At 33.9% G+C, this 17,322-nt stretch overlaps 1 protein-coding gene across 2 annotated transcripts in view; it reads left to right on the plus strand.

The window, feature by feature from the left end:
- Positions 1-10,309: 10,309 nt before the first annotated feature.
- Positions 10,310-17,322, plus strand: part of LOC111399156 (MAP3K epsilon protein kinase 1-like) — a 29,000-nt gene continuing 21,987 nt past the window's right edge. The window contains exons 1-7 of one of the 2 annotated variants that reach the window (XM_023026405.1): positions 10,310-11,050; positions 11,141-11,275; positions 11,395-11,415; positions 12,129-12,202; positions 12,296-12,386; positions 12,473-12,556; positions 13,034-13,135. In XM_023026405.1, the coding sequence (XP_022882173.1) occupies positions 10,991-11,050; positions 11,141-11,275; positions 11,395-11,415; positions 12,129-12,202; positions 12,296-12,386; positions 12,473-12,556; positions 13,034-13,135 (567 nt within the window). In that variant the 5' untranslated portion in view covers positions 10,310-10,990. The remainder of the gene's footprint in view (positions 11,051-11,140; positions 11,276-11,394; positions 11,416-12,128; positions 12,203-12,295; positions 12,387-12,472; positions 12,557-13,033; positions 13,136-17,322) is intronic. The other variant, XM_023026404.1, reaches the window with a different exon arrangement.

A 17,322-nucleotide genomic window follows, 5' to 3' on the forward strand; every position in this document is an offset into this window, starting at 1 on the left:
AGTATTAGTACTCAAGTGGCTATTAGGACAAACTTATGAGCAAAACATATTCATTTACCTAACAACCTCTATAAGATCAAAATATTCATCTCTCATTAATTCTTTACACCAAACACACTAACATTACTTTCAAAATAATACAACTCATGTATTGCATGGGCAAAAAAAAAAAAAAAAGTTATATAAAAAGGCAAAACAAAGAAGAGGATTAGAGGGAAACAACATTATGAATTTGGATTTTAATTGAAGAAGAATACAAAAGTCGAGACAAATAGCAGAAAAGAAGATTTGGAATGAATTTGGACTGAAAATGTCTTTTGAGAAAAGAGTATTATTTTACAGTCTGTTTGGAAGTGATTTTGAGAATTGATTTTTTTGACCGTTAAGAAAAAAGTAGGGTCCACCTGTGAGAGAAGAAGTCAAATATGACGATTGGAATAGTGAAATAACGGTCAAAAAATCAATTTTTTTGGAGGAAAAATAGCTTCCAAACATGCCCTTAATTTTATGTTAATGATATTGCCTGTTTGAGCTATATTCTTTAAAAATTCATTTTCTATCAAACTTATTTTTAATCTCAAACTCTATCAATAAGATAATTTTATACGTAAATTCTTCTTCTTCTTTTTTTTACTTTTTAATGATGCATTTTCCAAAAAAAATAATAATAATAACCATTATGAAATTTTTCTAAAGAATAAGGCTCAAACAAAGATGTTGAAACATTTAATATAAAGCCTAAAAAACATACTTGAAGTAAGCTAACCATTTTTAAAAAGATAATTAGCACAAAACGTCTATATCTTTAATTATTGTGGAAAAAATCAGGTATTAAGTATGGGGTAATTCAATTTTTAGGTTTTAAGTTTCAAACTTCAAGACTCGAATATTAATTAATTAATTAATTAAAATATTTTATTAATTAAATATATTAATGTCACAATTATATAATTATTGGTCATAACTTATTTATTAGTCACGTATTATCAAATTATTTAGTCACAATTTATTTGTCGATCACAAATTTTCAAATCAGTCTCAAATAACAAATTTTATAGGTCACAACTTATTTATTGATCATAAATTAACCACTTTATATGCCACAATCACCCAAATGACGAGTCATAACACCCCAACCCAATGTAATGCCACGCCATCGCCACCGCCACCTCCACCATTTTGAAAACCACCACCACCACCAATACCCCACAAACATCAATACTAGCACCTACATCTACTCCATTACTGCCAAATCCACCACTGCTATCAACACCAATAGATTTGTTATCATCGCTTGCACCACCACTCAAAAAAAAAAAAAAAAAAAAACACCAGTAAAACCAACACCACCACCCGATGATTGTCGTTGCAACTGCAATCTGAGCATCAATGCAGCACAATTTTCTCTTTTCAACATCGCTTTGACAGCATGATGCTTCTGCACGCGACTCTCTCTTCTCAACACCATCGTGATAGCGATGATTGTGCCACTACGTAGACACTATCGCAACAATGATATGCGGTTTCTCTTCATAGCACCCCTACCCAATGACACTTGAAAGTGGTCTCTAGCCACAAGCATTCTGGCAACGACGATGTCCAATGGAGAGGATAGATAGAAATGTGAGAGAGAGGAGGGAAATGGGAGGAAAAAAAGAGACTGATTTAGGGTTTGAATGTGGTGGATAAGGTTGGGTGTGAGTATATAAATTAATTTATATTATCATTATTATTAAAATATGGAAACCTGATTTTTGTATAAATAAACCATAAGCTTGATTTTTGAATTAAAAATGTTAAATACTTGTGTGGATGTAATTTTCACAATTATTATTGTGCAAAATATTCATGTCTTCCGTTTTTTTAACAAGACAACCTTAAATTATAAATTTAATTGCACAAAAGAACATTTTCATCCAATTTTTCATTTAAATAAATGGTATTTTCGTTCTAAATTTTTTGCGTCTTTCTTCCCCATTTGAACCCTTCATTCTTTTGTGTAAATCTTTCAAAAATAACCATTTGATATGTGAATTCAAGCAAGTTTATAATGATTGGTGATAAGTGTAGTTTCTACACTTTTTTGGGATTCTAAATAATGATATTTTATTATTCTTTGGATGGATTGGTACTTAATTTGTTATTTATTACTTTTATTAGGAAAAATTCATGGTTCGATGAAGAATTAGAAGAAAGAACGGGAAAGAGCTAAAATGAAGCAAATCCAAAGTTTGAGGATTAAAATGTAAATACTCAAAAGTTATTTTGGTCCTCGATGAAGATTTGAGAGTGATTAGGGTTAGTTCGATGAGGAAAGAAGTCAAAGGAAGGAATTATAGTCAAAATATTATCATACATCAACTTTCAACCGAAAAAATTTATGCTATGAATTTTCAACCTCGTATTGAGACCTGATTTTGGCATAGCAAACATTTGAATTGGAAAAGTAATATCTCTAGGACCCTCTAAGTGAGTTTTTCAATGCACTTTGAATCACCTCAATTAAGTATTAGAAGATAAAGTTATGATATAAATACTAAAGGCTGTTTGGTTGTCGTAAGGCGAGCACCCTCGCTAGCAGGATAGACATGCGTCCCCAACCAAAAATAAGGCGACTGTGGCACCCAAGGCTCCCAAGCCGGCAAAAAATCTAGGTTTCCTTATTTATTTTGGTAAGTGACCTTCTTAACATCATATAAATTGGAGAACACATCAAGACCTAAGGGAATTAGATTGTAAGCCGACTTTTGAGAAAAACAGAGAGAATATACATCGAAGAATGTATAATTCATCGTTTAGATTCGGATTTGATGGGGTTAATTGAAGATTTCCAGATTTTTTTATAGTTTAATAATTTGGGCGATGACTTTCTTTTATTTTCCTTGTATTTCTTACAATAATATGCTATGCTAAAATACTTGGATGAATGACGAATCAAATTATTTGTTTATTTTAATTCAAGATAATTGGTTGAGTATTTCTTGATTGGTTTTCCATTCCAATTGAACAGTTCAAGGGATGAATATATGACAATTGAACTGATAAACCAATATGAGTCTTAAGGGAAGTTGACATAAGATATGGCTTTTGTGCTTGTCAATCTGTATCCCATTCTTCAGGTATAGTTTTGTTTGATCACAGATCGACAAGTGATCCGTATTTGATTGTTTGATTATCAATTAGATTGTAAGCTACTTGTTGTAGTGTAGGACTACTCACAATAAGTCTAGAACGCAGCAAAATCAACACATGGATAATAGGTATTACGAAAAATATCTATAACATATACAATCATGTGTAATAAATCATGTGAATAAGAATATGATCGAATCGAGTAAAACATATGTTTAATATATATTGGAAAAGAATATTGAATAAAAGTGGATTATCGATTGTTTTAAATACATGAATTTATTAAATTATGAATTAAGAGTTGAATTAAATGGCAATAAGGGGATTCGCGATTCCAATATTCACATATTAGATAAATACTTTATTTGTTTTGTTAGTTTAGATTTAATATAGAAAACATACAAATAACAAATTTTTTTCTGTTATCACACTTCGAATTTTACAGTAATTATTGAATTAGATATTTGACCTTATTTTTCGTGGGAACGATACTCTTTATTCATGAATCTTATTACTTATATTATGATCTTGTACGCTTCAGGGGTTTCTACGAACAATTAGAGATAAGAGAATGGCTATGAGAGATTTGATTGAATTAATTATGTTAAGAATTTCTTGTGCATGGGATCGACCAGTCTCTGCAACTTTATTCATTTTTCTTTCTCGTGATTCTTCAGCATTCCCAACAAATGTAACTTGTTAAAAATTTGAATCTTCCAAACAAAAAAACAAAGTTGTTACATACATATACACATACATACTTCCATTAGTGTTCAACATTGCAGAATTTTTTAACCTTCAACGAAAATGAAAAATTCGCTGGGTGGTAATTTGATCGTTTCTGCAAAAAAGAAATGGGACAAAATAGATTAAACTTTACTACGACTTCATCAATCAAACGACGGTAAGCAAAACAAAGAAGTGCACGATAGAGTGTACAAGGGAAAACCCGTTGAAGAATCAAATGATTATATTTCAAAGGTTTACACCGGAAAAAAATGGGTTCAAATGGGGAAGAAAAAAGGAAAAAGATTTCAAGACAAAAATTATCATTCATTTAGGCCCCGTGTGATTATCATTTTTATCAAAATATATTTTTCTTTCTCTTCTTTTTAATTAGACATTCTGCATTAAAATAATATTACATGTAAATCAAAAACTTTTATTTATTTTTATCCACACATTCTTCATCAATCTACTATTCTAAAATTTATTTTTTTCTATAAAAATAGGTGTTAAACACTCTTTTAGTGCGTGTTTGAGCCACATTATTTTAAAATAATATATTTTGAAACAGTAGATTGATGGAGAATGTGTAGTAAAAAATGAGAAAATGTTTTAAATTTGTGCATAATATAATTTTATTGAAGAATGTGTGATTGAAATGATGTCAAATCACTGTTTAAAAATATATTTTTTGAAACAACGTGGCTCAAACAGGGTTTTGAATAAAAAAAAAAATTGGATGAAAGTGATCTCTTGTGCAATTAAAGATGTAATTAAGAGTGAAAAATAAAAAAATGAAAGATATGGACATTTTAGCACAGTGATAATTAAATATAGGAATTACCCTTTTAAAAAAAGTAATCAGCACAAAACGTTCTTACCTTTTGATGTTATTGTTAAAACATCCATACATTTTATTTTGTTGGCATTTTACCCTTATTTTCACAATTCGCTGTGGAAATCATCAATTTTCTTAATAAAAAATGTAAAATAACAAATATACCATCCTATTTAAATAAAACAAAGAAAAAGAAAAGAAAATTTAAAGAACAAATTGCAATTACACTCCACAACTTTAGAAAAAGTGTAAATAAGTCTAAGTAAATTTTTAAAAGAGTAATTAGCATAAAATGTCCATACATTTAATATTAATGTGAAAAACATCCGTACATTTTATTTATTGGTATCTTCACCCATATTTTCATATTAAATTACGAAAATCATTATTTTAATTCATTTTCTTAATTAAAAGTTATAAAATGACAAATATATCATCATATTTAAATAAAACAAAAATAAAGAATAAATTGCAACTATACAATCAAATTTTTCAAAAAAGTACAAATAAGTTCCAAATAAATAATTAAAAAAGAAAATCATTTTTTTAGTTTTTAATTAATTATTTGAAATTTATTTGTACTTTTTTTTTTGAAAAATTTGGAAGTATAGTTACAATTTGTTCTTTATTTTTGTTTTATTTAAGTGAAATGATATATTCATCATTTTACAACTTTTAATAGAGAAAATGGATAAAAGTAATGATTTTTGCAATGAAATATGAAAATAATGATGAAAATGCTAAAAATAAAAGGCAGAAATGTTTTGCACAATATTAAAGATATGGACGTTCTGTGCTACTTATCATTTTAATAATTTATTTAGATTTATTAGTAGTTTTTAAAAAAGTTTGAAATTTGTTCTTTGATACCCCAAATGAAACCAAATCTTGGTTGAGTTAATTAAATCCCTACTCACTAACATTTATATCTGGTCACTATTTGCTCACCCTAAAATAAAATGTTACCGATTGCACACTCACTTTTACAAAGAGTTACCCATCCACCACCCGATTGCTTCCATCCGCTTACTTGGACAAAAAAATTACATGGGGCGGATGAAAATCTTACTTGTCAATTAACTCCATTAAATTTTGCCACCTGGGATTTGAACTCACGTATTTCCCTTCATTAAATTGAAAATCACATTTCTTCCCTTTCATTCATCCCCAATTCTTTACAAGCCCTAGCTAACCCATTTATTTTCCCCACACAAATCGATTTCTCTCAAAACCAAGATTCAGTCTCTAAATAAAAAAAAAAAAAGGAACAATCTCTTAAACCGTGAACCCATTTCTTCTTTTAACTGTTTTAATCGATTTCTCCCAAGCAAAAAAGGAACCAAAATAGCATGTGCATCCATCGTCCACGCTTGAGGATTTTCTTCTACATCATTTGTTTAATTGTTTTGACTGGGTGACCCACAAGTGCCAAACTCATTCTTTGGGAAGAGGAACAGGGTGACCCACAAGACCCATTAATGACAGTCATTGAAGAGGCCATTTTGGAGACAATAGAAGAAGGACCACATGGAGGTAAAAATTTTGTTTTTCACGTGATTTTTTTTTTTTGCCTCAACTGGATGGTATTTTGGGTTTCACGTGAATTTTTTTTGCCTTATTTTATATGATTTTCAGATTTATAAGTGTGTAACACTTGCTGAATTCCAGTAGGGAAAATTGTTATATGCATTTAACGTGAGTAAGTAAATTTTATTACACGTGTGATTGAAAATATACGGGAAAAATTTACTTTTCATATGATTCTCAATAATTATTTTCCAATATACACTTCACACACTTCACATTATGAAATACCCAAGGCTAGGAAAATTCATATTTATAAGTGTGACTAGCCACTCATAAGTATTCATATTTATAGCATTAGCAGCCCAAAGCCTCCAAAAATTTTATAAAAATATTACTTGAATTTCACCCATATGCTCTGTTTCTATATTGTAGAGTTATATACTCACGATGTTTGGTGCTTTGCAGATAATACATTTGAAGATGACGTGGAAGTACCCATTGAATGTCATTTGAGTGATTCAGACGATAATGTCAATAAAAATGGTTTTCAAGTTGACAATAATGCAAGTAAACATATTTTGGTTGGATTGAATGCAGACCCTGTCATCAAACTTCAGACTACTGGGGAAGAAGAGATGGGATCAGATGATGACTACTACCCAGGTGAAGAGGAATTGCACACCGATTATTCTTCCAATGAAGAAAACACTTATCGTTTCCCGGTATATGATTAGAGAATGAGAAGTTAGATTCTCGGCTGGAGGTTGGAAAACAATTTTAAAATATAGAGGAATTTAAGCAAGCAGTTAGAAACCACGGGGTAGCAACAAGGTGCAACTTTAAGTTTAGGCCTAATGATGAGTTTAGAGCCCAGACCATTTGTAAATTAGGGTGTACATGGAAAATATGGGCATCGTGGAATAAAAAAAGGGGTGCGTGCAGATAAAGTCTAAAAATTCAGAACATATATATATATATATATATATATATATATATATATTAGAAGTTTGCAAGAGAGGTTTTTAGCAGGTTGTAGGCAACTTTTAGGGTTGGATGAGTATTTTTTGAATGTGACATTTGGAGGACAGATGCTTGTAGCAATGGCATTAGATGCCATGATTGTATTTACCTAGTAGCATATGCTATGGTGGAGAAAGAAAATGCAACTACATGGAGGTGGTTTATACAACATTTGAGCGAATATTTGAAAATTTGAAATAGCAACGAATGGACTTTTATGACAGATAGGTAGAAGGGTTTGCAAAATGTGATAGAAAATTTGTATCTCGAGGTAGAACATCGGTATTGTGTTAGACACATGTACACCAATTTCTTCAAAGCCGGTTTCAAGGGGTTGATTCTCGAGGAGTACTTATGGAAGGTTGTGAAGTCAACAACAGTGCTTGATTGGATGGTTTCAATGGGCGAGATTGAAAAGATAAGTCTTGTAGCACGTGATTGGTTAAAGAAAAGGCACTCAAGTGAATGGAGCAAGGCTTATTTTCTTACAAAGGTGAAGAGTGATATACTTTTGAACAACCTATGCGAAGTTTTCAACAATTTAGTGTTGGAAGAAAGAGAGAAATCCATATTGATGCTGCTGATCGATTTGCATATAAGTTCCATGAAGAGGACACAAGCAAGGAAATACAATATGAAGAAAGTCATAGGCCTTTATGTCCTAAAGTGCAACGAAAATTGAAGACGTCCATTGAGTTAGCAGAGAGATGTGAGGTTAATTGGTCTGGAGGAACACAATCTTATGTGAAATGTACAACTGGAGAATATGTTGTTGATCTACTGAACAAGACATGTGCATGTAAGAGATGAGATTTATCGGGGATTCCTTGTGCTTATATAGTTGTTTTTATTTTTTATAGAAGAGATGAGCCCTGAAAGTATGTACATCAGTGTTATAGAGTGAGCACATACTTGAGTTGTTACGAGAATATAATCAATCCTATCAATGGAGCAAAATTATGGCCTCGAGTAAATGCTCCCCCAGTAAAACTACTGGAATGGTGTTTGCCTAAAAGAGGAAGGAAACAGAAGAAGAGACGAAGACAGGAAGAAGAAAATGTTTTAACTCGTTCTGGGTCCAAAGCAAAGTTGAATAAAAATGGTACTATGATTATTACTTGTAATGTCTGTAGATTAATAGGCCACAACAAGAGGTATCAAAAAAAAAAAAAAATGTTCAAAAACGATATCCCGTAATAGCAACGACCAAAATGGGAGCTGCGTAAACCGTAGAATGTTATTAGATGTATTAATTTTGCATCCACCACCCCCCGCTATTCCAAAAAAAGGGAAAAAAAAAAAAAAAAAAAAAAAAAAACTAATGCACCACAATAGGTTGGTTTATAGTAAAATCCACATTGTGTTTTTTATTATTTTCCAGGCCATATGAACGATTGATCTTCGTTTAAATGGTTGTTATAGGATTAGTATTATGAGGCTGCAAATCCCGTAAATGAAAGAAGCTCTAGCCATATTCAAAGTGCAAGCTCAAGGGTAATCAAATTCATCCTAATATCGTCCATTGATGAACATGTAAAATAATTTTTATATACATATATGACGACTTGTACAGGCAAAACTCATGCCTAAGAAACCATCAAGGATGCCTATATATGAAGTGCAACCACCAGTACCAACTTCTAATTTTCAATTCACGCCAACCCATGGAATTGGTATAACTAGTGGAGCACACTTTATGGACTATGGTCCTGCACCTATTGAGCAAGATAGTTCAACAATGGGCAAAGCTCCACTTGAATTCTTGGTGGAAGACTTGCAATTGATAGATAACCAAGAGAAAGAAAGAAAGAAGGCAGCCATTGTATAAAAGAAAAGGACTGTTGGAGGGTCAATTCCATTTGCAATTCCAAGGAAAACTTCAGCAACTCAGTAGTGTTATCATTTTGTCGTGGGCATATTTTGGGTTTTGAAGGCAACAAACTACGATGCACCAATGTAATTTTGTGATTAATTTCTTTTTGGTACAATAGTTGAATGATGTGAAGTGGAATTAATTTGGTGTAACGTTGAACTTGATCAAATGCAGTTAGAATGGGATTTTGATATAAATTTGTTGTTCTGGTAATAAGACATAATTTGTTTGTCAGGATACAAGGACCTATATTCAATTATTATCCTACAGCCATACCTGATTCCAACTAATGCAAGCACAAACTAACATAATTTAAAAAAAAAAAAAAAGGAAAAAGATACTAGACTAGAATCTAGAATACATGTAATAGTCATAATTTGACCATATTACAAATTGAAATTGTAAAATACATCAGGTTTGAAATTTCTAGCTAATTTCCATTAAATTTGAAATTGTAAACTATGTCAGGTTTCCTTGGATGATTTCACAACCATCAACACTAATACACTTATCATTTCAACCATTGATAGAACACCACAACCATTCCTACACCATCAATATACGACTTACAACACCACCAACCTACCAACTACATACTCAAAAAATCACAACAACATTTAATTCACTTTTCCAACAATTTTCTATATGAGATTAGGCCCTTGTTTGAGCCCCTTTTTTTTGGAAGAATGAATTTTTGAATAGTATATTGATGGGAAATGTGTGGTTAAAAAATAAGGAAAAGTTTTGGATTTACGTGTAATATTATTTTATTGAAAAATGTGATGTTGAAATGATGTTAAAATACCGTTGAAAAATGTATTTTTTCAAAAGAATGTGGCTCAAACAAAGGCTAGATTTGATTTCTTGATGAGTAATGAGGAGCTTTAACTGGGCTTCTTCTACCGACTACAGGAAGTCCAAGCATTTATCCTCTCCTTGCATGTGATAAAATAGATCATTGGGGTATTAAATTGTGCAATTCTTTTCCTTCATTTAAATTCCGCAGAAAGAAAAGTAGATATCAATACAAGACAAGTTGCTATAAAACAAGAACAAAAAAATTGACATCACTACTGAATTTCAGGAGCAGAACAAAAACCAGATAATGTAAATTTACTGAGTCTTTCTAAACTTCTTCCTGCTAAAAACATTATTCTTTCTAAAGTATGGTTCCCATTTAAGTAGTGCCTTTAATTGTCACTACCTCCATGTGACAGTGAAGAAAATAGAAGGAAAAAGCAACACACAATTAAATAAATGGTGTAGAAGATAATCCCGACCAAAACAGTTAGGAGAAAATCCCAGTCAAAACAATTAAACAAATGATGTAGAAGAATATCCTCAAGCGTGAACGGTGGATGCACATGCTATTTTGGTTCCTTTTTTGCTTGAAGAATCGATTAAAACAATTAGAAGAAGAAATGGGTTCACAATTTAAGTTCCTTTTTTTGATTTTGATTTTGATTTAGAGATTGAATCTTGATTTTGAGAGAAATCGATTTGTGTGGGGGAGAATAAAGCTTGTAAAGAATTGAGGATGAATGAAAAAAATGTGATTTTCAATTTAATGAAGGGAAATACATGAATTCAAATTTCAGGTGGCAAAATTTAACGGGGTTAATTGACACATTATATTTTCATCCATCACGTGTAATTTTTTTGTCCAAGTAGGCGGACGGAAGCAATCGAGTGATGGATGGGTAAGTCGATAACGTTTTATTTTAGGATGAACAGTTAGTAACCGATATAAACGTTAGTGAGAGGATTTAATTAACTCAATCTTGGTTGTCTCCACCTTGGAGCGTCAGAGACTCAAAGTTGAGTCAGCCGATCAGCTGAGTATTAGGGTTTGTTCATCCTGGGAATGAAGAGAGATGTCTCGCCAAATGACGACTTCTGCTTTTCACAATTCCAAAACCCTCGACAATAAATATGTAAGCACACCAATTCTCTATGCTTTTCTGTTTCTGTATTCAATTTAATACCCTAATTTGATTGATTTTACTCAAAAAAATGAATTGCAGATGCTTGGAGATGAGATTGGGAAAGGTGCATATGGACGAGTATACAAGGGTTTGGATTTGCAAAATGGGGACTTTGTTGCAATCAAGCAAGTCTCTCTCGAGAACATTGCTCAGGAGGACTTAAACATTATTATGGTATCTCAAATTTTTGTCCATTTTTTTTTATTTTTTTTGTGTAATATGTTCCACTGAATTTGTTGCTTTTCCTTTTGAATAATGCTGTTGTTGGACACTTGGATGCTTGGACTTGATAGCAAGAGATTGATTTGCTCAAGGTAACATCCTGCTATGTCTATACGTACATACATACATTTGTGCGCGCATGGACACATTTTATTTGGGTCTCTCACAGTCCCAGTATATCGAATTTTCACCTCCTCCATCCCTCGATTGCTTAATTTCTTGTCTTGCTTCTCTTTCGAAGGAAATGGAGTACGGTCATATCTTAACTACTATTTCCCTTGAGATTGGGGGAGACAAAATTGCTTCTCTACCTAGCTCAAGGCTTGAACCTGTGAGAGCCCTCTATTTGACCGTGGATCTGTGTCCCAAGAGGATTAGTTCAAGCAGTTAAACACACACTCACTCATACACTTGTTAATCAATCGCCTGGCTAATTAAAAGAGCTACCTGTATTGTTGCCTGTGATAATGCATACGTTTTTCTTGAACGTCAACATTCATTCCGCTATGGAACTTGTTATATGCCTGTGGACATGTGGTTCAGTTGCACTTCTTCTTTCCAAATTGGTCTTTTCACTAGAAATCTCACAATCGTTTGGGAAACTGATTGTATGAGAAGCGAGCATCCTCATTGCACTAAATTTTTGTCACTCTTTTTATCTTCTCATGTTCTGCACCTACCATTATGAGCTGTTGATATGGATTTTTCACTTCCATAGTATTTTATACGAATATTGGACATTTGGAGTTCTATTATGTTTTGTCTTCCACTGTTCTCTCGCTGGATGGTTCTCTTTCTCTTGCAGAATTTAAATCACAAAAATATTGTGAAATATCTTGGATCTTTGAAGACAAAGACTCATCTACATATAATTCTTGAGTTAGTCAAGCTGACAAGATCTCAGTATTTTTCAATTTATTTACTTGTAAAGAGATCACAAGAACTTATAAATTTTATCACTTTGTTTTAAAGATACGTGGAGAATGGATCACTCGCTAATATTATCAAGCCAAATAAATTTGGCCCTTTTCCGGAGTCCTTGGTGGCCGTATACATAGCCCAGGTCTCAGAAGGAAAACCTCATTGTTCATTAGCTATTTTATGTTCACTACATTGCTTGTAAATGTTCAGCAATAAACTTGTTGTCAGGTACTTGAAGGTCTGGTATATCTACATGAACAAGGTGTCATTCATCGAGATATCAAAGGGGCAAATATTTTGACAACAAAAGAGGTATGTTATCACAATTGTTTTTAGGGTGTTTTTCTGCTCTCTTGCATCATTTTGTGCGTAGGATATTTTCTAATACGATTTGCTTTTTGTTTCTATTATTGATTTAGCTAGCTAAAAATCAAGTTTAGTAGATTTTGATGAAGTTGACGGATAAAAAGTTGATAAAAGTTGTGGTTCCATGAAATGTAAGGTTGAAAATAAATTTGAGGAAAAATGAGTTTTGGAAAATGGGGACCAAAACAAGGGCTTAATTTCAGCTAAAAAACTTATCTCGATTCTTCTTCAGTTGATATGAGGAAAATTGTAATTCTATTTAATTTTTTGATTTAACTCTGATCTCATCATGCATCAGTTGTGAATTTGTTTAGTTTTTTTTATTTAATTTGTCTGGCTGCTAGGATTTGTCTTATGTATTTTTTAAGAAAAAAATTAAGCTTGCTGAACATGGTAGTTCCCTGAACTAACTCATGCTTTCAGGGACTTGTGAAACTTGCGGATTTTGGGGTTGCAACAAAACTGACTGAAGCTGATGTGAATACCCATTCAGTTGTTGGAACGCCGTACTGGATGGCCCCTGAGGTATTGCTTTGCTGCCCATTATTGGCATTTGAACCCGATAGCTGTTTCATGAAGTTGGGAATATGGCATCTTTGTTTGTTGTTGGTACCACAAAGACTTTTCTCTTATGGTTTTATGAGGGGTGAGGTATACCGTTGGCAAGTAAAAATTTGCAAGACCTTTCCGTTAATAATATGATACGCTGAGGTTTCTTTTTTTTTTTTTTTTTAAATTTTTAATAAGTAATCAAGTAATTTTTATTAATCAATGGATAATACATGGGAGGTGTATTATCAAATTGAACAAGAAAGAAAAGACATAAAATTTGGCAGTCATTCTATGCGATTAGTGGCCGTAGCATTAAATCAAGTCTACAAAGTCATATAAAACAATTCTCTAATCTGCTTTGTTGTTTTTGTTTGGTTTTCGAAACAATGACAGTTCCTTTCTCTCCAGACACACTATACAATGCATTTCGCAATAAGATTTCACGCAAGCCTACTATCTTTATCTAGAAATTTTCTTCTCCATACCTGCAACACATCTTCTATGCGCCTAGGCAACACCCAATTCAAATGTTGGGAAGCTAGAATATCGTTCTACAACCATCGAACGCCGTCACAATGGAGGAACAAATGGTCAATCGTTTTCCCATCTCTCTTGCACATATAACACCATTCGGTAATATAAAAACCTTTTCTTCGAAGATTATTCATCGTTAACGCCTGCTTCCTCATAACCGTCCATAACAAGAAAGCCACCCGTGGAGGCAGTTTACATTGCCACACCATCTTTTAGGGAAATCAACTCTTCGGTCCCAATATGGATCTAGAATAAGTGCGAACTGAAAAAATATCATCTCGTGCCAACTTCCACCTGCTCTGATCACCCTCTCCTACTTGAATATGCGCCTCGTGCAAAGAGGTTAAAAACAGTGCATAATCATCCAATTTTCATTCCTGCAAACCTTTCTCAAAGGCAATATTCCAGCTGTAACTTTCATTATGTATGGCTAGTGTATCATTCACCATAGCGGAATGCTCCAAAGCAATGCGATGCAAAGAAGGAAACCGTGCCTTTAGCGGATGATCTCAACACCAGCAATCATCCCAAAATGTGATACTATTGCCATTCCCTACCACATAAGTCAATTTCTCTCGAAATTCATTCCATCCTCGTCAGATATACTTCCACAAACTCACCCCATAAGATCTACGACCATCGATTGAGCACCAACCCCCCTCCATCACACCACACTTCGCTCCTATGGTGATAAGTTGAGTTTTTAGGCTATGTTAGAGGTGAAAACTGAAAACATAAGCCATTGTGATGCGGACATCCATTTATTATTTATTTTCTATTTGGACTATTAGTTATATTTTATTTGGACTATTGTTTATGTTTTCACTATTAGGCTTGCTTAGTGGGTTTGGCCCAAGCTCTTCTCTTTAGGGTTTGTGTTCTGCTAGTTATTTCTGTTTTGTTTCTCATTTGAGACAGTTGATGATGAATTAGAATTGAAATATTTTTGGTGGCTTGCAGCCGTTTTCTCCCTCCCCTCTCTTCCTCTGGTTTCTTCTACTCTTCTCCCTTTTCTCTGTTTCTCCTCCCCGTTCCTTCTTCTTTCTTTCTTGTTCATCCTACATCAAATTTGGTATCAGAGCCGAATCTTGGGTACTTTCTTTTACAATCCAAAATCTCTTCTTTTCTCCCAAATTTTGTTGGGACAGCACAAATTAAAAGGATTTTGGTAAAGGCAGCAATTTTATTCTTCAATTTTCAGAGTTAGTTGGGGAAAAAAAATTCGTGTTACTGTTCACGGGTACTGTTCACACCCGGCTTCGAAATTTTTGATTTTCATTCTGTAGTAAAAAAAAAAAAATATATGTTGTTCAATTTGATTGATTTGCTGCTTCCTTTTGCATTAAAGTTGCTGTTTCAAACCCTAGTTTATATTTTTTTTTTTCAATTCCATATATTCTAGCCCAACATATATTCCAGCCCAACATAATTTTCAGTGTAAACTCAGCCCGTATTGAACACGGCCCAAACCCACCTAACCCACTAATTCGTAATCCATAGACTCGGTCAAGCCCATATCCCTAACCCAATTACAGCAGCCCATTGATTCATTATTCCAACTCTACTTATACTCCAAGCCCATAAGACCCAATTACCATACAAACCAATTATCCAGCCCACACCCACATTTGCCCATTATACCAATCGCCGGCCCAACTCACAATACCCGGCCCAACCCAACTCTTATCTCACTACCCAAATCAATTTCCCAACCCGAGCCCTAAGTCATCCTGTCACTCCCCACGACCAGCAGCTCACCCCGTCAATACCCACGATGTCCAGTCGCCCGTTCCCTCCTACCCGTCACCGTCGCCGATTTGCACCCCAGTCGGACTTCACCACTTAGTCGGCCGACCATCAATCGGCCGGCCATTGCTCATTATCCTAGATGCCGGCCACTTCTCGCCATTTGTGAACTGCCATTGCTCATTATTTCCATAAGCCAGCGTCTACAGTTTCAGTCTACTACCAAGCAACCCATTCAGTTACACAGACGTTTCTATTTCAGTATCTGTCCAATTTCAGTGAAGCCAACAATTTAGAATATGCAATGACCGTGAGTTCAGGAGCTGGAGACATTTGATACAGGCAGATCGGAGGCCCAATCGTTAGCAATTCAGGCAACTAGACTACATGGAGTTGCTATCTCCTAATTCTCATTGGTTTATACTTCTGTTTTATTTTAAAAGTGCATCACTTAGATTCTTTGTGTTGCTGTTACTATCACAACTTTAGCCTCAAACTTCACTTGACTGGAATCACTCATTGAATTGACTTGCCATTGTTGCCCCATTTATCTTACTGAATTGATGTGCCATTGTTACCTCTTTTATCTACCTAATTAGAAATCTTGACAATACCATTTGATCTTGACAAGTATTGGACCCTTGCTTTATTATTTACAAGCATCAGCACTATTAACTTGCATTTTTGGAAGGGAAGAAAAGAGAGAGAGAGAGAATTTCAAATTGATGTTTTAATCATTGGTCCTTGATGCATATTGGTCTCTCTATTGCATTTCATTTAGGTAGTATTGCTTTGCGTACAATTGCCTAGTGGTCATCATGTCACTTTACTACTTTAAACATGAACCCCTCACAATTTGATGCACTCACCCGACAAATAGCAGCTATCCAAGTCGTCCTGTCACTTTACTACTTCAACATGAACCCCTCACAATTTGATGCACTCACCCAACAAATAGCGGCTATCCAAACTTAGGTGATTACTACTCTTGAAGAAAGTAAGGCTTTATCCGCTAATTTGAACAACTTTAAGAAAATCCCTCGTTCAACCGACGTTCATAAATCCAAAGTGACCCATAATAGATATTATCATCATCATCATGGTGATCAAAAATGCTTTAGACACGATCGTAGGTATAGGGATCAGATTCGTGAGCGAGAACGAAATAATTTTGAAATTCTTACTCAATGGAATGCCCTTAAACAAGGAAATCAACTAGTGACTGAGTATATTTCGAATCAAATGTCATTTAATTGAGGACGAGACTACGACTTTGAGTAGGTTTAGCCAAGGTCTGAGAGATGATCTTAGGCGTGAGCTTTTTCTTCGAGGTGTCACTACTCTTGATCACGTTTACTCGTTAACTCGAGATTATGAGTTGATTATTAGTACTCCATATGAAAGGCGTGGTCATCGTCGTTCACCCATCCCATTAGCGTCTCCTCGTCATAAGTCTATCATAAAGCCTTCTCCGTCTAATGTTCCTCCTATTTGGAAAGATAATTGTAAAGGTCGTGATAGTCCAAGATCTTCTTCATGTAGAAAGCATATTGACAATCATCCTTCAGTGTCATTGGCTCCACTTCTTCCTGTTAAGTCCCCTCTAGGACCTCCCCCGTCTGACGTTCCTCCAATTTTGAAAAATATGGGTAAAATTTTTGATAATCATCATTTGGCTTCATTGGCTCCACCTCCTCCCGTTAAGTCCCTTCTAGGACCTCCTCCTTCTAATGGTTCTCCAATCTTGAAAAATCAGGGTAGAATTTCTGAAACTCCAAGGTCTTCTTCTCACTTGTTGTGCATCAACTGTAAAGACTTTGGTCACATTTCTTCTAAATGTCCTAATCGAACCTTAGTCATGGAAGAACGAAAGAATGTAA

This window comes from Olea europaea, chromosome 8 (genome assembly GCF_002742605.1).
Source record: "Olea europaea var. sylvestris chromosome 8, O_europaea_v1, whole genome shotgun sequence".
NCBI classification, from domain to species: Eukaryota; Viridiplantae; Streptophyta; class Magnoliopsida; order Lamiales; family Oleaceae; genus Olea; species Olea europaea.